The 26006-nt window shown below is 43.9% G+C and overlaps 1 protein-coding gene across 1 annotated transcript; it reads right to left on the bottom strand.

The window, feature by feature from the left end:
• Positions 1–8003: 8003 nt before the first annotated feature.
• Positions 8004–23920, bottom strand: STC2 (stanniocalcin 2). Its single transcript, XM_090065012.1, has 4 exons — positions 21795–23920; positions 20592–20734; positions 17259–17470; positions 8004–11450 (listed from the first exon to the last, which is right to left on the bottom strand). The coding sequence occupies exons 1-4, from the start codon at positions 21943–21945 to the stop codon at positions 11057–11059; spliced, it is 900 nt and encodes a 299-aa protein (XP_089921138.1). The 5' UTR covers positions 21946–23920; the 3' UTR covers positions 8004–11056.
• Positions 23921–26006: the final 2086 nt, after the last annotated feature.

The following is a 26006-nucleotide window of genomic DNA, read 5'->3' as shown; positions in this document are numbered from 1 at the left end:
CTGACCTTTTTGAGTTGTGTGAAATGTGCTTAGGAACCTCACGAGGGAAGATATGATCCTCCCAGTGGTCAGTGAGAACTTCCAAGGAACTTCTTGCTTTTGATCAATTTGGAAATACTGAGGACAGATTTCTTTAAGTGAGCCTCTGAGATGTTCACATGCTTAAACAATATAATCACATAGTTCTGTTGCTGTATCCTGGTCCTTGCTTCCCACTACGCTACTTATTTTATTTTATGTGTCACTCCTTACCTGGTACATCATTTGTAAAACTTGGTTTTGCAGGGTCTTCAGAAGGACATACTAGATCTTACCATTAATCACATTTAATGTGCACAATTGGGCAATTCTGCATGCTCTGAAAGGTCAGTAATAACAATAATAATCAGTTTCTATTTTTTCCCCATTCTTGCCAGAATTAGGAAATGTGGAAAAACACACTTTCCCCTCTGGATCCCCCCACCTTCTCATCCAGTACACCCAGCTCCCATCCCAAGCAACATACAATTCAGCATGTCCTTTTGTTTATCTAATTCTCCTTTTACGTGCCTGCTTTACTCCAGATATACTTTTAGGCTTTTAGTTTGCTGGAGCCAAACACCTTTATATTCTCTGGGGTGCAAAATCTAAGCCCACAGCTGGATCCAAATTTTGCAAATATCCTCCTCTTCAAGGAATGACCTCAGATCTGCAGATCCAAGCGCCCCTCAAACTTAAAGGATCAGCTTTTATTTATTTATTTTCAAGTTGGCCCCATCTTGTCATCCAAACTTTGTTTCAGGTAGTTCAAATCTGCCTACTTTGATCAGGAAAGCTTTAAATCCCTGAACCAACCAACCCTAGGGCCTGATCCTAATGTTCTGTTACTCTCAAGAGATGTTTTTCCATTGACTTCAATGGCATCAGGATTAGGCCTTTCTCATCCAGGGGTCACTCCATAGTGCTTAGAGTCTCAACTGTGCCAGGTTTTTACTACTCCATGCAACAAACATAGCCAATCAGGATTCTTTCCATTAAAATAATTTCCGTTTTTTATGCATTAAGGAGTCATTAAACTTGTCCTTAATTTGTCTCTGCCCTGCATTTATTGGTGCAAATATCCCCCCTCCCCCCACAAGAAGTCTCCAGGATCCTGTAAGAACCACCTAGTTATCTTGTTTTCTCTGACTCCCTTCCTCTGTAGTAGCTGAAATCTTTGTCATGGGCTTTTACAAACACTTCCTCACCTCCTCAACAAATTTTTTTTTTCAGGCTTTTTCCAGCTTCAATCCTGAGCATCTCTTTGGATCAACAAATACAGATATTTAGATATAGAAAAAAATACTGCTGTTGTGAAAAACATTGTTCAGTGAGATGATGCTGAGTGTCCACACCAGACATAGGGAACACAGTGCATTGATTTATTTCTTTTCTTCCCCCTGTACTGGGGCAGGAGGCAGTGTCCATTTGTTTAGGAAATTAAACAAGAATGAGGCAATTTCAGTTTTGCTCTGCACTTAACACTTTGCAATGAGAACCACAAATACAACCTGCTGATTGAACTATTTTCACTCAGCCACTCAAATCCCCCAGCCCACATTAGCAAAAGTGGTCTGTAATGTTCAGCACCTTGTTTTCTGAGCTGTACAACACCAGGAATGAAAAGCACCCAAATTCCTGTGTTGACTTCAGTCATCAGTGCTTGGCAGCTCTCAAAAATCCATTGGCCCCACAGTTAGGCATCCAAAATGAGAGCATGCTTTTGAAAATCTTGGCCCAAGGGTTTAGTGAAAACTCCAACATAAAGTTGGGTGATCAAAATCATTCCAGCACTTCTTGGGCTGCACTCAGAACTGTTTGTTAACCTTCACTTGCAAGCATGCCTGCTTGCCAGTGGTGTATTTGCAAGGCAACATGTATGTTTTAGGACAGGGCTGTGGAACTCACCTTGTCCCTGATGGTCACCCGATGAAGAATGCATTGCATTTGAAAGCTTGTCAAACTCCATTCCAATCATGCAGTTGGTCCCATAAAAGATATCATCCTCCCACAACTCCAGGTCTCTCGCATACAAATAGTATTCATCTTTTAAAGCAACCTTGCTGCAATAACTTGCAGCTCCCCCACCCACCTTTGCCTTTTAGAGACCTGTGTTTTCCTCTCAATGAACCTAATTGTTGAGTGAGAGTGATTGATTTGCACTTTATTGGTGGGTGTAAAACGACTCCTGAATGTGGCACCCTCCAGGGTGTTCATGGCCTCCTCTGACTGCCTGTGTTTCTTGCTGCTTTTATGTCCTGAGGAAGAAAAACCTGCTGAATCTGTTCAGTACTATGCAGGGAGACAAAAGTGGCCCAACATGAACATGGGGAAGGGAGGAACATTTTAAGTGCCTTTCTAAGAGTACTTGGGGGATTGGGATCTAAACACAGCCTCACTTTACTGCTTCCATTAGCACCGTACTCCTTATTCTTTTCCATGACTTCAACGGAAGCTGGACGAGATGTGTTACTGTTCATGCCAGGAAGGCATCTTGTTTTAGCACTGTTTGATCTTTGCTGGGCAGACCAAGATAGGCCCTATTTTAACCATGTTAAGGAATCCTGTTTCAGCCTTGATCTTTGCAGACTGTCGCCACAGATACTGACTGCTGTACAACAGCAAAAATCCTGGCATTACCTACAGCAGCAGTGGCACAGGGCACTTTTTCCACCAGTGAAAAAGCACTTTAAAAAGTTGTGCGTGTGTGTGTGTGTGTGTGTGTGTGTGTGTGTGTGTGTGTGTGTGTGTAAAATGTGTATGTGTGTGCATGTGTATTTCATCTCCAAATCAAAACCACATGTCTTCCAGGAGTTTAAAGACAAGAGAAATTATGGGGAAGCCTCAGGGCTGAGCATTCCTCTTTGCTAGGAAGTGGTCTTCTGTAGTTCTGACCTTGTCTACAAATACCATCTTCTCTTTATAAAAATGTAGTCTGGAGTTTGTTTAGGAATTCTTTAAAAATACAGGGAGCTTTATGAGTCTGCTCCAGGGGTCTGGGGCTCAGTCCTAACACAGGAGAAAGACATACAATTTTGATCTGGAGATGAAATTTCAAGCTGGCATTTTCAGAAAAGAACAGATGTAAGTATTTCACTAATTATTATTATCTCTACTGTGGTAGAGCCTAGAAGCCTAATCATATGGTAGGTGCTGAACAAACACAGAACAAAAGAGTCCCACTCCACAGATCCTACCGTTGCATAGAGACCTTCTCCCTGCAATTAGCTTTTTTTTCTATGTCAGGGAAGTTAGTAATGGTGGAAAGTGACAGATTAGGAGCTCTGTATACTGAAGCTTGTCTTTTGATCAGGCATAGCACAAGTAACAGCAGCACTGGGTTATTCTAGAACCAGGCCTAAAAATGATCCCCTGCCACTTGGGATTGTTTGAAGGTTGAATTGCTGACAGGCAACGTTCCCCCAGCTATCCCCAGGCAGCCAGAGTATATGATGGAAACTTTTCTACTAGAACTTGCTGAGGATGGAATAGAAGTGTGAACATACATAGCAGTGAAAATTCAGTGCTATTTCCATTTCCGGTAATACATGACATGACATGAAATTGCTTTTAATGGGCGTCGGCTGATTGAATTTACCAATGGCACGTCAGGCCTGCTTTAATAGAGAAGATTCAGTTATTTCACCCTTTACTAGGTGCTTCAGAAATCCTGCTGCTTTTTCCTGTCTCACTGCTCTATCTATCTATCTATCACAGTATGGGCTTCACTGTATCGGCACAGTGGATTTGTTCTCAATCCTGTGGTTCCATGGGCCCAGTTGTAGAATTGCAGTAGTAAAAAAGAGAGAGTGCTCATCACTTACTACTGTGTCCAGATACTTAGTAGAAGTAATCACTGCTCAAAGCAGCCGCCACTAAAACTATTCCTGTCACCAGGGTGCCAGTGACAAAAATTGTTTCTTATTGAGTGACCTTTGAATCATGTCTGGAAGGGCAACAGTAGTTGCAGATATCCTGGTGAGGAAGGGCCCTACTTGAGAAGCTTGAGGGCCCTGTGACTATAGATTCATTTTTATCTCTGACTGAGGGTAGGGGAAAGCTCTTAAACTACAATATACTGGTATGTTTTCCCCTTTGAACCACAGTATGAAAAGAGATAGGAGGGAGACTGACAGAGTTGTGTCCCTTGGACACCAAGAAAATTCGAATGGAGTAAAACCGGAGGGGAAACTGAGGGGGAAGGGGATTGAAGGGTAAAAGGTCTGGATGTGTTTGAGCTGAAAAGATAATTTCAGTTCAGCTGTGTACTGTATTTACTTTCTGCAAACCTCAGCGCACTCAAGCTTCTCTAGTAGGTAAAGCCTTTAATGGTGGTATTCTTACCAAAGCAGAGGTTGTTCAGAGAGGGACTGGATAGGGGTGAGGATTAAAAAATCAGAGGAACTGGGTTTAGTTTTGAGTTCTGCAACTGATCTGTTGTATGACCTTGGACAAGTCCCTTCACTCTGTTTTCCTATTGCCCATGTTGTCCATTTAGACTGTCAGTTCCTTGGGGTTAGAGAACATCTCTTATTACATGTTTGTATGTAGCATAACAGGAAGCTGATTTCATTTGAGCGTTTAGGTGCTATTATAATATAATAAAACAGGAAGGATACCATATGATTTGAATAACAGCTAACCAGTGTCAGTAGCAGCCTTAGGGGAGGGCAAGCCGGGCAACCTCCCAGGGGCCCACACTTTGGGGGGCCCCAAAATTTTGCAACAATTTTTTTTAGGGTGAAGTTTTTGCAAGAGAGTGGCTCTATTTGCATTTTGACCCTTGACTATTTATCCAATTCCCCCTGAAGAATATTAAAAAGATCCACGATACAACTGTGGTGGGTTATAGGTCATCAAAATTAAGCCTCTAAGGAGCCCCAAATGACTCTCTTGCCCAGGGCCCCAAAAACCATAATGCCACCACTGCCAGCGCGACACGCATTTTGGTTGTATATTCAGTTAGCAGGTAGCTTGAATTTTGCTAGTAAGAATTGTTTGCTGAAGAAATTCACAAAGGTTACATATAAGATGAGAATTTATGATTTATTTGGGGAATTCCTTACACGAAAAAATAAAGTGAAATTTGTGGAACAAATTATTTGCTCTGAAAGAGGTTTTGTGTACATGGAAATGTATGGGCAAGTTATTCCATGCAATAGGCATGAATTTTACACCTTGAAGTTAAACTTCATGAAACCCTTGGGTGGACACTCATTTAAAATAAAGTGGCATTCATTCAGTTTACTTTAATTCATTTCCAGTGAAACAACTTCCAAAGTGAATTAAGCTAAACTGAATTCAGGACACTCTTCTGAATGAGGATTCACAAAGGGATTTGATATAGCTTAACTAAAAAGATTTATACATTCATTTGGGTTATTGTCCCTGTGTATGTAGGCTTTGATTCTGCTGCATTAGAAGGTCAAACAGCAGGGAGTTTATGCAGGAGTGCTCCCTGTCTCCTACCCAGTCATCACAGGCTTCTTTCACTGTATTGGCCTGGGAAGTAGTTGTGTAGATGTGAGATGACTGGGGTGCACAGAAAAGAGAACTATGAGCATGGCAACTAGTCTAGGAGTGGAGTAGGTATCTACAATTACTGCTTTTTCTCCTAACTTAGGCGGCCACATGTGTGAGTCTGAGGATTTCCTTTCCCTCTGTATGTATTCTGTCAGCACAAAAGCTTGTTACTCTGGTTGTGCTCCTTCATTTTATAAAGCCACATCCTCTTTGGGCAGTGGGACCAGCCTTTTTTGGTACGTGTGCCACAGATTACCCCATGGCCTCCCCAGGCACCACTCTGACCCACTTCCCCTACCTGCTCTGCTTTCTGCTCCCTGCCCTATCTGCTGCTGCATTGCCTGCCCCATCCCTGATTTGCTGTGTGCCACAGATATGGGCTGTCAATGCCACTTGTGTTATGTGTGTTGCAGTTTGACCACCCCTTCCTTGGGAATATGAAAGTAACTTCACCCATCATTGAAACATAGCCACTTCTGGAGTGGAATCCAACTCCATAGCACTATACAGTAAGGAAAGAAACTACAGGGGGAATAGTAGTTGGTATATTGGAACTACCTGACCTAGATTTTGTCCAGGACGCTAACCTAACTCTTGCAAAAAATTGCAGTGGGGTCTTCAGCAATGTCCAGTGGCCAGAACCTCATGTTTTTTCATCCTATCCATAAACCTCATGGTATGAATGTAGCTTGGCACAGGACCATTTCCTCAGTAGCTCTGTCACCACACTGCTGGCACTTTTCTTTTGCCCAGTGGTTAAGTATATTCCACATCAAGATTATGCATGGACTATTGCTAGGTGGCAATGCACCTTAAAGCAAAGAAATATTACAGGTCATGGATTCCTGCAAATCACATTTAAGCTAGAGAAATCCATCTCATCCAGAAGCTTAAGTTGGATTAGTTATTTTTAAACCCAGCAGAAGAAGCATTAAAATAAGCTTTTTATGCAAGCATCCATGAATAATTCTTGCCTTAGGACCTAGGACTTTTTTGTAGTGCCCCTCTCAGTCAATCTCTGCCCCATAGATAGTCCCATATGAAGGGCGGGGGGAAGGAGGGTGTTTCCAGGCCTTCTGTCCTTCAAGTCATCATTCTGGATGTTTCAATATGAACCCCTTGGAGACAATTTAAGACTGTTATGGGGAGGAAGGGTTGCTTTTTTATCTCCTAGGATTTAGCTCTTCCCCGTTGGTTAAGTACCAGCTGATTTCTAAGTTTGTTGAGAGATTACTTATTTAGACAGGCAGAAAAGACTGCAGTGGAGCAATTCAAGGTGGATTGCAGCCATATGCAAATTTTCAGAAGTTGTTACAGCTTAAAAATATTTTTAAGAGGCTCTGTGAGTTCAGTCCTTGCCAAGTGAGGAACTAAACAGAACACCCCGCAATCAAGGGTCAGCGCTTCCTTACACCCTCCTACCCAGCTTTGGTGCCACACCACAGTCCTGACTGTGGCATAACCTTGCTGCTTGTCTTACTTTTCCCTTTAGAGCTTTGGGAATGGATCTAAATGCTAATCTGTATCTATCCTACTAGTCTGCAGTGCTGCATCCTTCATTTAACTGTTGAGGAAATGATGCCAATGATACTAAATTGTAGTTTTGCCTTGTGGTTAATGGGAAGTGAGATAAAAAACAGGAAAATGCACAGCTTACATTTGATCCCATGTTTCCAGAGGTAAAAGGTCAAGGCATAACCCCTCAGGCATCCCTTGTTCCTCCTCGTACCTACCACTGACAATCTAAAATGAGAACAAGGAAGACCAGGCCAGAATCTTTTTCACCTTATGGTAGTATCACATGTTGCTAACTGACCTGTAGCCCCTTACACAACTCCAAATGAAATCCAAGCTTCCACAAAACTCAAAGGGATCCAAGACTAAGGTCTGCAGAATCGGGTCCTTGATATAATCTAAGAGTGGTTCAGAGGGGAGTTAAAGATTGTGCTCCCCGGAGTCCTTATTTCATCTTTTGCAGTGCATCTTTTCCTACCCTAAAAAGAAAGCAAAAAACCAGATTCTGCCCCATTATCCCAATGTCAAGGAGCCAGGATTCCCTTGAGAAGGGGAAATTGCTGACTGCAAACAGCTGCTGTAGCATGCTCAAGCTGTTCCTGCTCTCCTGGCATGCAGAGAGCATGCAGCTGTGGGGTGACAGATTTGGGGGCTGTATTTGGACTATTCCAGCTAGTGCAAATTAGAGTACTCCTGAAGCTGCTCTAAGTTTGTTTTAGAACTGAACTGAGCCCTTGAGATTGCAGAATTGGGTTTTTACCAAAAAACCACACCTGCCCTTGTCTCAGATAAGTCAAAAGCAGCTCAAGTACACCTCTCAAGACCTGGCCTCCTTTATGTATCTTCCGTATTGTTTTAAAAGCCTGGCTTTTAAGTGCGTTTTTTTTAAGCTCTTACTGATATAACTACAATTCCACTTAAAAAAATAGTAGCAACCTATGCAAGAAACTTATTCAAAACATTTATTAGTGTTTAAGGAAAAATAATAGTGTGAAAAGGTACAGAGCTTTGCCTAGATCCATATGCATCTTTTTACAAGCTTATTTGGCTGTAAATTCTACATGAGATAAAACTAGTATGTTTTTCTCCCAAAGTTCTGGAATTTAAGGACAGATTTTTTATTACATTTCAGCATTTTTTTAAATGAGGACAGCATTTTTCAGCATGTGTTTGTTTTATTTTTCCAGTAGGCATTTTACTACATCCAGTTTGGTTTATTTTTTCTTTTTCCATTTCAGAACAAGGATTATTTGAGATACAAAGCATAAAGGGAACGTTCAGATCTTGTTTTTTTTCCAAGCTAAACTTCCTTTGTGAACAGCAGCTCATGAAGAATACTCATCAATGTAACTGGACAGTTATTTTTAAAAAATAATTTTACAAAAAATTAAGGCTACCTAGATGTCTCGATTAAAATACTCTCAGGTAAAACACACCCTACCTGTTAAGATATGAAAGAAGGTTTAACAATAAATAAATGATTTATGCTGTCAATAACATTATGGAACTGTATAAAATTATATTTACGTTGCTTTAAACAACAACAACAAAAACATACTAGTGGCATGAATATATACAACACAGGTCATGACATGTTTAAATTATCATAGCCAGCAGTGTTTGGGTTTGTTTTGTTTTTTAAATGGAGACACTATAATAAATAGAAATGTTAAATATTTACAATAATAGCATATGTGGAATCAGTAGATGAACACATAAAATCTTCACACACAGAGGAAAAAGTTATGCCTTATATAAAAATTTCCCCCCAAGCCCCCAACAAAATGATAAAGAAATTTTTCACTGACTAAGCAAGATGCGGGAATATATATTTTCCCCACCCAGAATGAATGAATAACAATGAATTGTATGCATGCTGAGGTGATATGTTGACTAAGACATTCAAGGACATACATCATAGATACGTTTGGTTCCCATACATATATCAGACCTCTAACAAGAGATGGACGGACCTTACTGGAATTATATGAGAATACTGACTTGATAGCAAGTCCTGTTTGCTAACATGCTTCCATTATTCTTTTTTTTTTTTGGTTTGAGCTTGTTGTTTGCTATGCCAATACACCACCGTGGGGCGGCAGATGATTGTGAGGAGCAGCAGCAAGACAGTTTTGGGGTGGGGTGAATAGGAATTTATATTCACAAGGCGGCATTCATTCCTTCTGCTGCCACAAAGTGGGGACTGTCCACAGGGCTGTTGCCAAGACTGAATCCATTAACTTGTCCGTGTATTAGAAGGCACCCTGATTGCTCCTCAGAGGTTGGGTTACTCTCTGTGGCCGCACTAGTGCATTGTGGCCTCTTTTTGGCCTGTTCCCAGATCTCTCCATTGAGGTCAGAGTTTTGTCATGGACTTCAGTGGGAGTAGGAGCAGGGTCCCTTCTTTGATCAAGCAGCTGATGGGTTTTCAGCCTAATGGCTTGTTTGTTTTCCCTATGACCTCATTTGTAGCATCACCCAAGATCCTGCTGTTGGACATATGTGCAAAGCTCTCGGAATCTGGAAACTTGTGTACACATGCCCATGTGCAGCAGAAGCAATGGCCAAATATGCTAGCCACACTAAAACGACTCCCATCCCAAACGAGGAGACAAAGATACTAATTCATTCCCTGTGCAAATTCAGTCGCTACCAAACTGTTTCTTTGCCACTACATCCCTGACCCAGGCTTCCTGACCTAGAAAACCAGTGCTCAAATCCTCGATGTGATGCTATGTTCTGAGAAAACTTGTTCTTTCCCAACAAAGGTTACCACCAATCTCATTCTTTCCTCCACTTTGGATGCAAAAACCAGTGTTTCAAGTGCAGTATTTGAGGGAAAGGGTGCAACCTGTGAATCAGAACTGCACACAGAAGTAAGAAAAGCTGCCTCACAGCATCCCACTCTAACTTTCAACTGCTTAGGAATTTAAAGCTCGCTTAACTCCTCTATCTGCATGTAACCCCATTCTATGGTGTTGTAAGGTTACTATAAAGCATGCTCTTATCAAGAAAAGCAAGCACTTGCACCCATCCCAGAGTCATCTTTGGCATTTTGATAAACCACAGGCAGATTTAAAACACTGTGGGTCTTAATAGCTTTGCATACTGCATCCTGCTACTTCCAAAGAGAATAGGAAAGAGAGATTTTCAATGGGCCTCCAACACACCAGCTACATCCATAAAGTTTTGAGGATGCATCAGCTGTCTGCACCTGCTTCTGACATTTTGGGTTGTCCACAGGCAGAGAAGAGAGGCTGCCCTAAAATATGCTTTTCTCTGGGTCCTGAAAAAGGATATACTTTGGGACTTTGGAGGTCCACAGAAAATGTGCTCATTGCGTTGTTAAGCAGGTCTTAATGGTCAAGTTGTCTTGCCTGGAAGCTGGTGAAGTCACTGGATAAGTAAGAGTGAAGTTTAACAGTGGTTAAAATACAAATGAGAGGGGGCACATTAGTTAGGCAGCATCACCCAGATGCAAACAATGGCTCAGAAATTATGAGAAAAGGAACTGATATTAATTTTGTCAGAGTGCCACAGCAACCTCCTTTGAACTCTTATGTTCATGGTCATGTGCAGGGACCAAATCCCTTTGGAAACTAGCCACCTGCTTTAAGACAGCCCTAAGCGTAGCAGAGGTGCTGAGTCAGGAGAAGCCAAACTATGATCTGTCTTGGCCTCCCCTCCACCCAAAAGAAAAACCAATTGCAACTTGTTTCCAATTGTTCTGTTGTTTTTAAAAGGATTTAAATGGAGACATTTTGTCACACTTGCTGGCTAGGCAAGTGGTGAGTTTGCCAGATATAACCAATAACCGATAGCCACTGCTCTCCCTCTGCTTCTATATATATACTGTCACTGAGGTCCTCATATCCCACAATGCCCTGTGCTTGACATCACCCCTCTGAATGGTAAATGTTCAGGAATGTCCATAGATAAGAAGATGGACTCGATGGAGGAAGTTTCCAGTGGAGGGGGAGGAGAGGGTTTGTGCCTCCTTTCACCTTCGGATGTCAGAGAAATCGGACAGTTCATCTGCCCGGTCAATGATCCCGTGTGCCCCTTTGGGACTGTGGACTCCTGCTTTCACACGGGTGTGAGCACTCAAGTGAACCTTGCTACCTCTCTCTCCCTTAGCTGCTCGCAAGCTCTCCCGCTGGTCAGATTCGGGATGGGGCAGCAAGTCCCCACGGTTGATGGAGGCTCTGCTGGCTTCTTCTGGCTTCTTCTCAGGACCCAGGGTGACATCACTATGCACAGATGAGGTACAGAAGCTCAGGATGGAGCAGAGGCTTCCCCAGTTCTGTTCACACTGGGCCTGGACGCTTCTGGTGATTGCCTTTTTCACCTCCTCCCCACAGGTAAGCAAGATGTTCACAAGGTCGACGTACGGCCTGAAGGTAAATCAAACAGCAGGATAGGGCGTATTAAAGAAAGAACTGTGTTACAATACGAATGGGAGTAAGGCCACTAACTGACATGGACAGGTCACTCTGCCTCATTCTTTCACTCACCAGCCACACTTACTGAGCTTGCTACAACTAAAACTCAGGTCCTTTTACAGCACCTCCAGCAGGTAAACAAAAGATATGTAAGACCCATATTACCACCTCTGAGCAAGATATTTTTGCCAGGTAGATCCATTAAAGAATATCAAGCCTGTGCTACACTGGACTCCCTGGACTAGAATCACTGTTGAAATTTGTGAAATAGGAAATCAAACAGCAAACCAAGATTTATACCTTTGGCCTATAGAAAAGAAAAATATAGGACTGAATACACCTTCTTTGTCTCTCTGGAGACAAAGACTATTGTGGCTGCATCCAGACGAGTGCGGTTGTGCGGTATGTGGTGCAGCACCACATAGCACATGTTCAGTTGTTCTCTACACTGCAAGGGAGCAGTGCGGGGGCGGGGGGCGGGGGAAGGAGAGGGGGGAAAAAGGTTGACCCCCGGATAGCAGAAAAAGAGAGTGGAGCGGTGTATGCGTGGGCAGCGCACACTGCTCAAAACTGGAGCCTGGCTGGCTGGAGCCACGCTGCAGCTGCCAACCAGGCTTCCTGCTGCGACTGCAGCCCTGGGAGGCCCCCAGGACCCCAGATATGGCTGCTGGGGCCAGTCCAGTGCCAGCCCAGTGCCCCCAGGATCCCAGATACGGCTGCTGGTGCCAGCCCAGTGCTCCCCTACCCCACCCAGAGTAACTTGCCATGCACCAGAGGGCATGGCAAGTTACTTGCCATGTGGTGCAAGTTCCTTGTACAGTGCACCTTATACATAGGTAAACCAAGACTAGTTGCCCCTGGGGAACCAAACGTCCATGCACGTCTAGACATGGCCCGTGTGTCTAAAGAAACTCTCTTAATTGACCTAAGAGCAGCTGATCTAAACATCAGCAAAGGAACATGAAGGAAGCCCTTTGTAGGTCTGGCCAAATAAAATTAAGACTATACGCCTGCAAGGATGAGTGGGGAAAGCTCTGGACAAATTTTATTATAATTGTATTATAATAATATTTATTATATTTTATATAATATAAAGTTATTAGGCAACATACTATATAATTATTATATATAAATACATTTTTATTATTGTTGCTGTTATTATTATTTATTAAAACATGGCTTACTTTATTTGGGATTTCCTTTTACTGTCCAGAGACTCAAAAATAGATTAAGCCCTGTAGGTCTGATCAAAGAAAATTAAGGCTATAAGCCTGCAGGGGTGACTGGGACAAGCTCTCTGAACTCTTTCTAGAGCTGTCCACAACAAGATACTACAAGGAAAAATAGTGAAAAGTTTCTTTCACTAGACTTCAGCTTCCAAGTGTGAGGAAGTACTTGTGGTGATGAAACTCAGATGGATAGAAATTAGATGGAAAAAGTGATTAGGTCCCATCTAGTCCTTCTCAGAGAGAAGTCAGAAGTCATTTCTCCCCTGTAAAATATTCCTGGTGTTCTCATCCTCCTTGGTCATGTCTACATGTGTGCTTTACTGCAGAGTAGACTAATTTGCTCTGTAGTAAACCATCACCATCTATGTGTGTACCATAATTAGGGTGAAGTAGACTAATTTACTTCAGTCCCTTCAGACACAAGTACTATCCTATGTCTGAGTAAATAACTACAGTTAAATGAATGTGTAGATGGTGACAATGGCACAAATTGTGTCCTATCAGCCAAGTCAGCAGGGGACCAGCATCTAAGCTGCTCCACTCAGGCTCAATTCATTCCTGTCACTAGGTGCACATTCAGAAGCTGTGCGTGGATTAGTTTACTCCAGTACAAATTGTGCCAGAGTACATTCAGTCACATTAATTGCACATGTAGATGCACCCCCTATGTAGCTACTTACGATAGTTAATATTTAAGAAGAATATCTACAGACAACCATTTAGGAAGAAATCTACAAATATATTCTAAGGAGACACTCTTACTGACACTTAATACTATGATGGTGAGCTGGGTATAAAAACCTGTTTTCAAAGCTCTGTCAATACATCGGCCACTAATTTAGTGGTCTGTCACTCTGCCTGTCTCAGAATGGCACTCCTCTGCTACGTCCCTCCACCCCCCTCCTTCTTATTCATAAGTCAAGGTAAGTGATCCAAAAAACAACTGAGTTCCCGACGCATCAGGTTCATAAAATGTGCAGCTAGTTTCAGAACACTGCCTGCCCTAGTGGTGCCATTTATTGTACCAGTCAGGGTCTTTTTTTCACACTTCAGAGAAGAAATCAAATGTCATGCCTCAGGGCATAAACTGACCACCTGCCTGAGATGCGAGGAATTCCACCTATTGGGAGCAACAATGAACTACTGTGTAGTTGTTCCTCTGAGTTTAATCATCTTCCTTTGCCTTCTACTGTTGTTGGCCTCTGTCCTCCTATGCTGAAATGAGGACATTAGGATAGATGGACTGATGATTTAATTCCTTCTAGCTGAGAGATCTGGGCATCCAAATGGAAAACAGTTTATTACCATCCTGGGCTGTCTCACCAGCACTTATTCTATTTCTTTGCAGGATGACCAGAGATGTAAATGGGCTGCCTGTGGGCTATTCAAAGGAGACACACAGCAAGAAGATTCCTGCCCCACCAGGGCAAATGACTCAAGGATTTGGGGGCTAACTAGGGAGCGCAGGCCAGATATTTATCACACCCAGCACCTATCAACATGCCAGGTAAGCTACATACTGTTTGCACTATTCATTTGCATCTAATGGCATTGTGTTCACATGGTGTACCACGGTCTGTGACTAGATTGATGCCCCATTAACTCTGCTGAGTATAAGGGAGAATATTTTTAAATGCAGGGACATGTCCTGTGGGACAGTGTCTTCAAGAGGTGCCAGCAGGACACAGAGCAGTTCAGCTGTTAGCAGGCAGACTGGGAGAGCCAGTGGCTCTAGTCTTAGGCTTGGAGACCTCTGGCTTAGGTCAGTAGTAATTCAAGTGATTCATATATGCCTTTAATATTCTTTAGGATCAGCAGGCCCAATTGAAGCATAGGATAAGAAGGGAAAATGCCTGATTTTGGTGTTGTGTCTGCTTACACTGAAGCTGAGTCTGGCACTTGGAGGGGTGCTATGTTATCTTTAGCTATTCATACTATGGGGTACAGATGAGCTCTGTGTATGAAGGTTTTCCCCCAAAACGGGCAAAAAAGGCAGTGGGGAATGAAGAGAACAAGCCAAGTAGGATGGCCAAAAGGCTGAAAGTGGCAAGATTTTATTCCCATTCTGTTTTTAAACTGAAATGTAAAACTGAATTATCAAGCACCGTGTCTCCCATTTCTTTGAGGGAAGGAGCATAGGGGAACCTATCCCATATTTGGAGGCTTAACTAGGGTCTTGTTGTTTTTAAATTATTTGGCATAGACCAGATCCTGGAAAGGCATCTGTTGAGACCATTCTCAACACCATAACAAACAGATGAACTATAACCTGAGAGGCGTCCTTAGGGTCCTCTTTAGCAAATACATTAAGAGGAAAGGAGTAATATAAATATGGCAAAAGACAGGTATAAGAATGAGCTTGAATAATGCCTTACTCCAACTCCACAATTTTGTCTTTCATCTAGAGCAGCAGATGTGAAGGAACTTGAGCACATGCTATACGATGAGCCTCTGAAATGAGCCTGTGAGAATTTTACTTATATCCATTAAAAACTGGATGTAGGCTCTTCAAAGTCACCAGAAAAACTGTGTTGTTGGTATGACAAAGGCTGTTTGGCAGCTGTGCTTTCAATGGGTATTTGGAGCCTACCAGAGGATTGCTCCTTGTCCATGTCTCCTTTACTTTGCACTACCCTGCTAACTACAGTCCTGCCTATAAGAGATCTTGTGATATGAGGACTGGGTTGGGAGTTCAGGGCCTGGATTTGTTCCATCCTCTGCCATCAATGTGCTAATTGACTGTGGGCAAGTCACTTGATTCAAAATCTGGGCTTTACTCCACTTTTGAGGAGTGTAGTACGGAAGAGTGAAGGTCCATATTAGAGCTGCTAAGGATCCGCAGCTCTGCATGAAAGCAATGGAAACTAGAGGTGGCAGCTGCACAGCCAGCATGTCCCAAACTAAGGCCCCCAAACTGGAGGTCACTTTTGAAAATTCTGGCCTTATCCACTCTGTAAAACAAGGATAATTTACTCACCTTTGTGAAAGACTGCGTGACCCAGGAATGAGGAGTGCTAGGACAAAGAATATAACCAAGGCCCCCCAGTTTACAGCCTATTAATGCAGCTCCCAAAATGTCCACAGAGAGGTGCTGTTGTGCAATATGAAGCACAACTTCCTTTGGCTCCCCACTAGAAGGCAGGCAGGCAGGCTGCTGTCCCCACCACATGCTCATTCCCAGCTCCTCATCGGGAGAGACACCGCAGCTGGGAATGCAGAAAAGCTAGTCCACCAGCCAGGCTCTGCATCCTAGCTTCAGGAGTGTCCATGTTTGTGGAAAGAGCAGCACTTTCAGGGCACCATGTTGAGTCTGAAAAACTGCATTGAACAATGCTCCATTTCAGAGCAAATTTGTGTCAAAGCTGCATTCTCCTTGACTGCAATACGTACCTTAAGGTTGGGATTTTCAGTAGAACCAAAGGGAGTTGTGTTCCCAGGTCCTTTGAAAAGTCTACCTTATGAGTGCAATCCAAGCAGTTATGTGATACTTGACCATTGTCTATAGGATTTGGGAATTTTTCATTATCTGATTGAGAAGGAGAAGTCACCGAGGCACAAAAGGAAGATGTCCATAAATACATTTTTTTTAGGCTGTGACTGAACCTCCCTGCTTGTGGGTACAATGTCTACATGTAAAAAAAGCGTCCCTTCATGTTTTGTATTGCACATGGATAGCGGGGTGCAGATGGCAGCACTTCATGCAAGTGCCCTGCAGTAGGAACAAGCATCACTGAAACCTTCTGGCATGCTAGTGCAAGAGGGTAAAAATGGATTTTGTTGCAGGTGGAACTGGACAGAAAAAAGTATGTTGCTCATTGAATTTCCAGGAACAGACTTTACTTGTTTATTTTAAAAAAAATCTGTCCCTGGCACTGGAATAAGGAGGATTTGAGTTGTTGCAAGTTAGAATGACAGGGGAAAAAAGGGAAGTGGTGGGAGAAGAAGACATATCTGTGGGATGGGACATGAGTGGAATTAAAAACCTAGTCTGTCTCTAATTTGTACTTGATTTATTATTGCATTTTAGCAATTTAGAAAACGTCTGCAAAAACTTGTAGTTGCCAGTCAAAAGGGTGGACATCTGCACTCCCCAAAGGGGAGAGTGCAAATGTGTCCTTGCCTACTTCACTTATTTTACTCCTTTTCTCCATCTGCATTATCTATTAAAATACAAGATCTTTAGGATAAGGACTGAGCAAACTTTGAGTCTGGAAAGCACTTGGTATATTATGAAAAGAGTAAATACTACTGTCATATTTGCAAAGAAACTGTAAAAAAAGATAGATCCCAACTTTAACCTGATTCTTCTATTTCCATGGTCAGAGGTATTCTGATTAATACTGATTGCTGGGTGATTGGAATGGGAGAGAGCAGGTGGGTTTTGTTTCTTAGCGATGGTCCCAGGCTTGTCCCACCCAGACATGGCTTGTATAGACACGGCTTGTATCTTTCTAATAGGATTCCTCCAAGACCCAGGACTAGGGTAGGTAGACTAGATACAGGACTAGGTTCCCTGTATACTTGTACTTACTCATGCTGCAGCAGGTCTTTAAAGTGAATCATTTCCACAATGACTTGGACGTTCTCCTTGGCAGCTGAGCAGAGGTCGTGCTTCAGGTAGCATTCCCGCTGTAACTGGAACACCATCTCTTTAATGGCAGGGCATTTGCGGCTGATACAGCTGAATTTATGCCTCAAGGCATGAGCCTTACACTTCAGAGCATCTTTGATGAATGATTTTCCCTGTGAAGGAAAGGAATGGAGTAGGTCTGTACTTTTGTCCATTAAGCACACAAGGTGATTTATGATCAACTAATTTTTCCTTCACGTGACCATGTCAAGGGTTATTAGGCTGCTAAGGATATTTGTTAATGACTTTTCCCTTCCTCTTCTTTTTATTTCTTGGTCTCTAAAGGCCATGTCAGGTTGTTCTGTCCTACCCTTCTAGTAGGATTGGATGCTGCTCCTGAGCTACTTGCATGGGGTTCTCTCAGTGGTCATGCAAAATGTTTCATTGCTTCCATCCACTAGCTGAGTGGCTTGTCTCTACAGCAATGCCAGCTCTTGCTAACCTTGGAGAGAGAGAGAGAGAGAGAGAGATCTCCTTTCCAGACAACATAGCCCCCAGCTTAATGGTCTCTCATTCTCCAGGAAAGAGTCCCAGTATATTTGGAATCGCCAGGACAACCCAGCCCATAACTTTCAAAGAAATCTTTATAAAGTGGTTAAGTCCATAGAGTTCTTAATAAAGACCCTTTTTTCCATTGGAGGAAAAACAGGCATCAATGTGTTCTTCTCCCCTCTCTCTCAACTCTACAACAGAAAAGAATCCCAAATCAATTCTAACAGCCAATTCTCGTGAGCAAACCTGTTGATGTCTGTGTCTTATGGAAGGAGAACACTGCAGCTTTAAGCTTCCAAAAAGGATTATAGACAACAAGAAACTTATATTAAATACAGTGTGGGAGACTAAGATCATGTCCTTTTCAGAGTCTTTGGTGATGCCTTCTTTCAGTGCCCCTTTCTGCCATTAGATCACAAAGTGCTTCACAGGGCATGTATATTATCATTCTCTTGGTGACTATACTCAGCTTTTCTTCTTGAATGGCAGGTGTGTGGTAGTGCTGCCATGTTGCCTTCTTTTTTAAGCAGCCTCAGCCTAATTTGGCTGTGGAACATTTTGTTATCTATGAATCAGATGGGGCAGTCTTTGTATTCATTCACTTTGGATCAAAACTTGTGTAACTCCATTGTAATCAGCTGAGGGTTTTGTAGCATCAGGTGCATCTGAGAGCTGCTGTTAGCTCCCATGTTCTTTCAGCTGCACACATTTCCCTTGATGCAAGAGCTACCTCAGATGTGGTTTCTTTCCCTTCCAAGTACTGCATGTATATAATCAACATATAGCACAGCAGATGTTAAATATGTACATAACTCATAATACTCCCAAACATGACACAATTTTCTCTTTGGAGACAGAATGCAGAGGGAAAGGAGAATCATGCAACAAATTCTAGACATGGTGTATATGTTGTGCTTTTGGGAGATGCTCAAATACTGTACTGAGGGAGCTTGTTTAAGAAATTAAAGAGAATAAAGTTAGTGGGAATTGCACTGGGGCATGTTAGGAGACAATTTGCCCCCATGTTGCTCAGTGCTTTTGCACTACAGTAGGAAAAAAACTGCATGCAGAATAGCCCTTGTTCCCTTTTAAAGATATTTGGGTATCCAATGGCAAAATTGTTTGCTGACAGTTTTGCATTATTTCTACAAACATGACTGGTTGCTACATCTACAAACTCTGCATTTGTTGATAATATCTATTCTGTGCAACAGTCATGTGAAATTCTAGCTTGTTGGAGGGTGGCAATCACTGCGCCCCAGCAGCTTTCTGTGCCTCATATCAGTGTCCCCGTACTTAAAAATGGCGGCGGGGGTGCTAGAACTAAAGCTCATTCGATGAGCTTTACTTCAAGTGCCCTCACTGCCATTTTTAAGCAAGGGGACACTGATACATGAGATGCAGCAGCACTTTAATTAGAGCAGTTCTTGGAGCCACTGTAATTAAAATGCTGCCCCCTGGTCTCATACCTGGGAGCATGTGTAAAAGTGCCCTAGGGCTGAGATTTTTTCTCTTTTTTTAAATATGGCCAAAGTCCCCAGTTTTAATCGATATCCCTGACCCCTTACGTGTTTCTGCAAATTACAGCCTACAATTTCCAGGTCTGGGGCATTCTTTTCTACTAGGTTGGTGGCACTGCCCAGCTACATGGCATGGCTAGATCTGCAAGACAGCTCTGTTTTCTACCACGCTATAGAAAGTGCGTATGGTTGATGACTTTAGTTAAGTTATACTATAAACTGCATGGTCAAGCCAAATGCCGCTGGCCCGTTGTAATGTTCTCTTCTCTCCCCACTGAAATGGGAGAGTAGGTTTACAAGACATAATAACAGGATGCTTCAGTGATGCATAAATGGTCTAGGGAGAAAATGGAGACAAATTTAATACCGCATACCACCTAAAGAATGTATTTGAACCAGAGGATTACACAAATGCAGCTTTTGGGAGATGCCTAAGCTGGTTCTGTGCAATTTTTGCAGCAATTTAACAACTGCACTTTGGATACACTTTTAAGAAATGCTTAAATGACTTATGAGCCTATGTTAGGTTTCAAATGCTTGACTTCTGGAAATGGGACTTAGGAACCTCAGTCACTTAGATGTTTTGGAAAATGCAATCCATCTCTCAGCGGAGTTAGTTTGATCAGCTTTGTCAAAAGGGAAAGTTAAGGTGTGACATCTAGACTGTATATAGACACAGAAGTTGTTTTATCAGCATAGATGCAAGGGGCACTTAAGAAATAAAGGGACACAATAATTTCTCTACCCTAAAGAACTTAACAGTATTTCAGAGCATTTGGTAGAATGCCCATTAATGTCAATGAGCTCAATCCTACAGTCCTTAACAGGCTATTGATTATTCTGAATATCTCCAAGTTTGTTACCTAGGGCACCTAAGAAAAAATTCTCTGCTGGAGGTGCAGCTCAGTATGAGACAGATTCTGTTTCCTAGGACTAGTTAAACAGTGTGCGTATATTACTCAGCTCTTGGGGCTTGATTCATCACCATTTAAGCCAATAGGAGTTTTTCCATTGAGCTGAATGGGAGCAGGCTCCAAGCTTTGGTTGCATGTATGTAACTCACTCTGAAGAAAATGCAAACTGATCATCCGAGAGCGCAGATCTAGTCCTTAATGAAAACCTGATTTCAAAGATATATCTGAACTAATTCACTAAATTATACATTAAATAGAGAAACTCTTCCCTATGCACTTTTGGGGATTTCAGTATTTCTTTTGGTTACCTGGGCATCGAATTTTCCAGCGTTGTGTAGGAAAGTCATGCAGATCTCATGTAAGCCTCGGATCTCACAAGAGTTGTTTTCGAAGCATTCAAACACTCCGCATCCCACATCACCAGCATTAACCAGGCAGTGCTGAATTTCAGCTGAAATGAGCATTGATTACAGTTAATTTGTAGGACTCTTCACACAGGGCTGTGGTGGTCGTGGGGGAGAGGAGTTATTTTGCTCAGATCATCAGTTCAAAGGAAAAAAACACATGTGACAACAGTTATTGTACCCACAGCATGCCCACTTTTGGCAGAAATTAGGCCAAAACTTACATGCATTCTGTTACGAAAACGATATCCAGAAAGTAAATGCCAAATCCACTCTCCTTGCAGCATAGCCATTTTCACTGAAGAAATGCCTAATGCTGTTTCAGTCTCCCTGAGCATGTCACAGGCCTGATCCTTAGAGCTCTTCTTCTCCACAGTCCTCCCTTAACTTCCAACACTTCAGTGAGCACTGCAGACCGGGGCTAAAATTCCTCGTTTCCTGTCTTCCCACTGCTCCGACACCACTAAGTCTCAGGGGGTCGATCTTGCCTTCTCTTGAAATCGGCAGCGGGAAATCCTACTGATTTAAACGAGGCCAGATCCCCTTGTCCCAAATGTTGCATAAACGCCACCCCCCGCCCCCTCCATCTGCTGCCTGCCCAATGTAAACTTGCACTGGAAAACCCAGCAGCTAGATGGATCCGCTCCCTGAGTATCAGTGCCAGCTTACGCTTCTCCCCCGGACTCGCGCGGCAGCCAGAGTGTGGCTTCACCTCAGGTACTGACAGATGCACTCAAACAATCCCAGCCCGGCCCTCGCATTTCCCGGCGCTTCCAGCGCGGCCGGACCCCGGAGGCATCAAGTCAAGCGGGGGCCCCGCGCTCGGCTCCGGGGACCGGGCAGCCCTTCTCCGCCCCGCTGCCCGGCTCAGCCCAGGAGCCCGCGTGCGCGCGCGGCCCCGGCCCCGGCCCCGGCCCCGGGCCAGGCGGCGGCGGCGGCGGCGGCGGCGGCGGCGGCTTCCGAGCCCACACTGCAGCCGGCGGCGCCGGTCCCGCATCCCGGGCAAGGGGCTCGCACGTGGCCGCGGCTGCCGCTCGCTCCGCCCGGCCCGGCCCGGCGCGGCCGCGTCCCCGCGGGGAGAAACTTTCGCGGCCGGGCGGCACCTACCCGTGTTCTGCAGGCTGAGCCGCCCCTTCTGCTGCGGGCCGCGCTCCGGCGGCCCCTCCGGGGGGTGCGTGGCCTCCGTGCCCAGCGCCGGGTCGAAGCTGGCCAGCACCAGGGCCAGGGGCACGACCTTGCGGAGCAGCTGCGCGCACATGATCCCGGCGCCCCGTCCCGTCCCGCTCCAGGGGCCGGCCAGCTGCGAGGCGGCCGCCGCGAGGGCTGCAGAGTGGCCGCGCAGGGACCGGAGGGTGCCTCAAATATCCCCGGCAGCTCCGGTGTCACTTGAATGAAGGAGTCGAGCAGGTGTTGTCCGCCCGCCCGGCCAATCCGGGCCCCCGCGCCGCGCTGACACGCGGGGTGGGCGGCGCCTGAGCGCCAGCCCGGGGGCCCCGGGCAGACTCCGCGGGGGTCGCTGCAGCTGGGGCGCCGGGCACGCGGCCCCCCCGCCCCGGGCACGCGGCACCCCCGCGAGGATGTCGCGGGCCGGAGCATCCCCCGCGGCGGCTCCGCAACGCACCGCAGAGGTTTCATCAGCCGGGAGGCATCCGCCCAGCCCAGCCGCCCGCTCCCCTGAGAGACGTGACCCCGCGCGGCAGCACCATGGCTCCGGCTGCCTCTGCCTGGGGCTGGTCCCGGCTCGGGGCTGCGCCGAGCGCGCCGTGAAGTGGCCCCTGCGCCCGGGCAAAGTCGGGAAGCGCTCTCTCAAGCCCGTGTTCCTTCTCCCCCGGGAGCGAGAGCCCCCGGTGCAGGTGACAGCGGTGGGGGGGCAGGCCAGAGACAGGGACGGGGAGAGGAGAAGGGGTAGGAGACGTATAAGCAGAGGGGAAGCACGCAAAGGCACAAATGAAGGGCCAGGCTAGGCTGCTGGAGAGGTAGCGGGGTGGTGCCAGTGACATCAAGCATCTCTTTTTTTCTGCTCCCCGGCACGGAACCGTCCAGCCACATCGCAGCCCAACCGGCTGAAAGCGGCAGCGCGGCCCCCCGGCCGGTGAGAAACTGCTCACTCAGAGCGGCTCGGGGGGAGGCAAGACCGCAGAGCCGTGGTTCTCACGCGGGGTGCTGTGGCAAACGTGGTGGACACGAGAAACCCAGGGATTTCACCCAGGGGCTTGTAGGATTAAAAACATTCTGGCCTGTTGTGATCGGAGGTCTTTGTAACAGAAGAATTGCTGTATTATTTTTCTGTCGTCAAAAAGAAAAGAGTGAAAACTAAGAGCTGACGTTTTCCAAGAAGTGTCTCAGGTCTGTCCAGGGGTGCCTTGAATCTAAAATAGTTGAGAACCACTGCCTCAGAAAGTACCTCTTGGGTCATTGACTCCTATTGCCTATTTTTTTTTTTTTTTACCTTGTAGCTCTATCCCCTCCTGGATGCATAATGGCTTCCACTCCTTTTCTTGTTCTCTTTTTGTATAACAGAAGCCTTTTGTTATTTGTTTTAATATCCTTTCTAACTCAGCTCAACTTTTGGTAAATCTCACTTCATCTCTACACCTAATAACTGGTAGGATGTAACTTTCAGTCCTATTTCCCCTTCCTTGTAGGCTGCCATCTTATTCCTGCTCTCCTTTGTGAGATGTTAATTCAGCTCATTGGTTTGGGATGCTTTGCTACACATTTTTTTCTTTATGCTCAAGGTAAAAATTCCAGGTTGCTTTTGTACCTCAGGGAAACCCCAAGCCGCCTTTACATTCAGGTTCAAAAGCTCTTCAACCCATATGACTCGATTAATTAGTTCCTGTCATTTCTCAGAGTTTGCCCATTTGACATTGAGAACCATAGACTTATTTAAACCCAATCAGTTCATGATGATTTGATCCAAGGCTATTTTCTGTGGTATAGTATTTTATGTCTTCTCTGTTTACCAAAAACAAATATAAAATAGCATCACATCTTGTTGCTTCACTGACTCTCTTTGGTGCACAAAACTGTTGGCTGTTGCATTCAGCAAAATGTGGACCATTTCCCCATGCGCTCCCACCAATAGATTCTGCTGTGGATTTTCTTTCTAGACATCTCTCATTGTAACTTTCATGTCTTTTCTTAGAAGTGGTAGATTATTGCGGCTGTGGACAGTCTTTCATAAAGAATATAACATTTTGTTGTATTAAAAAATAATATTACGAGGAAAAAGCACTTTCTGAAATACAAGTCATGCTTTAGCAAACTTGAAGTATTTTGGGTAGTGTGGTAGCTGACCCTCACTGCTACAGCTACCTGCCAATTGGAGTGCCAGGTCATTTTATAGAATAATTACCAATCTGAACATGGTAGTAAAGGCTAGTTTCCAGAAGACTTGGCATGACTGAATAATCACTGGAGTACTGCTGATTTGTGTGGGCAGAGGATGCTGTGCTGGGATCTGATTTCAGAAGGGGGGGGTCTAATATAATTACAGCTGGCAGGCATTTTATTTAACTTGAAGATTATCAGCTTTTTTGGCTTAAAGAGTAAATCTTTAGAAAGGATTGAATCACAATCAGTTTTAACAGTTTCAGATGACTGTTTTTTAGGAAACACACTCTGATTTACACAGTTTTGTCTTGCAAGAATGTTTCATGCTTTAAATGAAAACAAAGAAATGAGTAAACAGCAAAGTGAGCATCTGCAAATACTTAAAACAAATGGGAAGAATTTTGTGTATTTTGGTTTTTTTAGTGGGTCTGGAGCTCACATGATTATTACTGGTGTGCTCAGTGATGGACAAAGCTGGAGAAGACAAGGTTTCTACTTCAAGGTACTCACATTTTAAATCAGATACAGTCAGACTTAAGGGCTGGATGTGCTGGGGTGTGGATTTGGGGATTTCAGTGAATGTCAGTGTACAGTGAAGTAACCTATAGCTGATAGCCTGAGCTATGCATCATGATTCAGTCAGACACCTCCATAATAAGTGAGATAGTGGAATTTACTGCCTCCCCTGCTCCTGCACTCGTTCCTCACCTTGGATCTTAAATCAAGATGCTGACTACAAATGGCAAGTCTCTGTGAAGCCATCATAGAGCTGCAAAGGAAGAGCCTCAGCACTGCTGGGAGAAATTGTCAATGAGAGCATGAGCTGAAGCAGCGGCTGAAGTTGGCCTCTGGAGCACTGCCAATCAAAGTGTCGGACCTTCCCCTGGGAGTGCCTGGATTTCATTTCTACAAGACAGTCTCCGGAAAGTGTGAATGAAATAGGGTTTGACATCAGGGAGCCTTTTTGTCTCCGTAAATTCAAGGCTGGCTTTAAGGATTTTTTTTTAAAGTTGCATGTCCCCATTTACCTTTGATTTAATATTTTTGACTCTTTAATATTCATAGTTTTTATGATCAATGAACTATAAGCTCTAAAAAGTAAAATTAATGAAATGCAAGAAAAGGCAGAGCTAATGATATTTAAAATTACTCAGATGTCTCTTTTTCTGGTTCTTTTATGTAAAGGTCAAATATTTGAAATATGGTTTCAATGAGTAGTTACATTCTAGGTTTGTAGAAAGGCCTACTTTGTTGATTAAATATGAACTGTTTGAAAGATTTATAAGGGTCAGAAATCCTGCTGAACATTTTAGAGCAGCAGGAAACCGCTCTGTGATATTTTTAAAACAGGTATTTACTCAAGTAATGGGTTACTTTTTATGTGGAATAAGAAAAACGGGTGTAGCTATATTGGACTTGACATAAAAGAGACATATATAATTTGCAAGCAAAACAGAGTGGAATGCACACATTGTACCTGGAGAGGTATTTTGAGAAATACAACTCTTTGAGACCAAAAAGCAAAACAGCCATGCTTGCTTTTAGGCAAGCAGTGTTTATTCATTTGCTAATCAGCTGTATAATAGGTATTCGGGAACAATTCCTTCTGCTCAGGTAGTTGGAAGTTTCAGAGTCCTTGTAAGTGCATAAAAATGATTACATGCAAATTGGACAGAAAACACATGTTTCTGAGAACATTTTGGTTCAAATAACAAAAAAAAATGTGGCAATATTAGAGCCAAAAATTGACTACAGAATATCTGAACCAGATGCCGTTAAACCATAATTCCAAGCAATTTGCCAGAATTATGTATTTACTTTAATCTTAAAGTCAGAGTTAAGATAGGCATGGTTTTTATTACTTGTGGATATAAACAAAAATGTGATGTGAATACAACTAATACGGGGACAGATAATGATAAACAGGCATGATTTTAGGAACTACTGCGCTAGCAAAACGAAACTGGGAACTCTCCTGGTCAT

The sequence above is a fragment of the Crocodylus siamensis genome, chromosome 10 (genome assembly GCF_052110815.1).
Source record: "Crocodylus siamensis isolate JL-2025a chromosome 10, ASM5211081v1, whole genome shotgun sequence".
Classification (NCBI taxonomy): domain Eukaryota; kingdom Metazoa; phylum Chordata; order Crocodylia; family Crocodylidae; genus Crocodylus; species Crocodylus siamensis.
The sequence above is the reverse complement of the archived record's forward strand: the minus strand, read 5'-3'. Positions and strand labels throughout refer to the sequence as shown.

What these genes read in the sequence shown, in the direction of transcription:
- STC2 (XM_090065012.1), bottom strand. Translation starts at nt 21,945, where the DNA reads ATGTGCGCGCAGCTGCTCCGCAAGGTCGTGCCCCTGGCCCTGGTGCTG. An exon ending in GCTCAGCCTGCAGAACACGG is followed by an intron (nt 20,735 to 21,794) that starts GTAGGTGCCGCC and finishes TGCTCATTTCAG; the next exon opens with CTGAAATTCAGCACTGCCTG. An exon ending in CTGGAAAATTCGATGCCCAG is followed by an intron (nt 17,471 to 20,591) that starts GTAACCAAAAGA and finishes TTTCCTTCACAG; the next exon opens with GGAAAATCATTCATCAAAGA.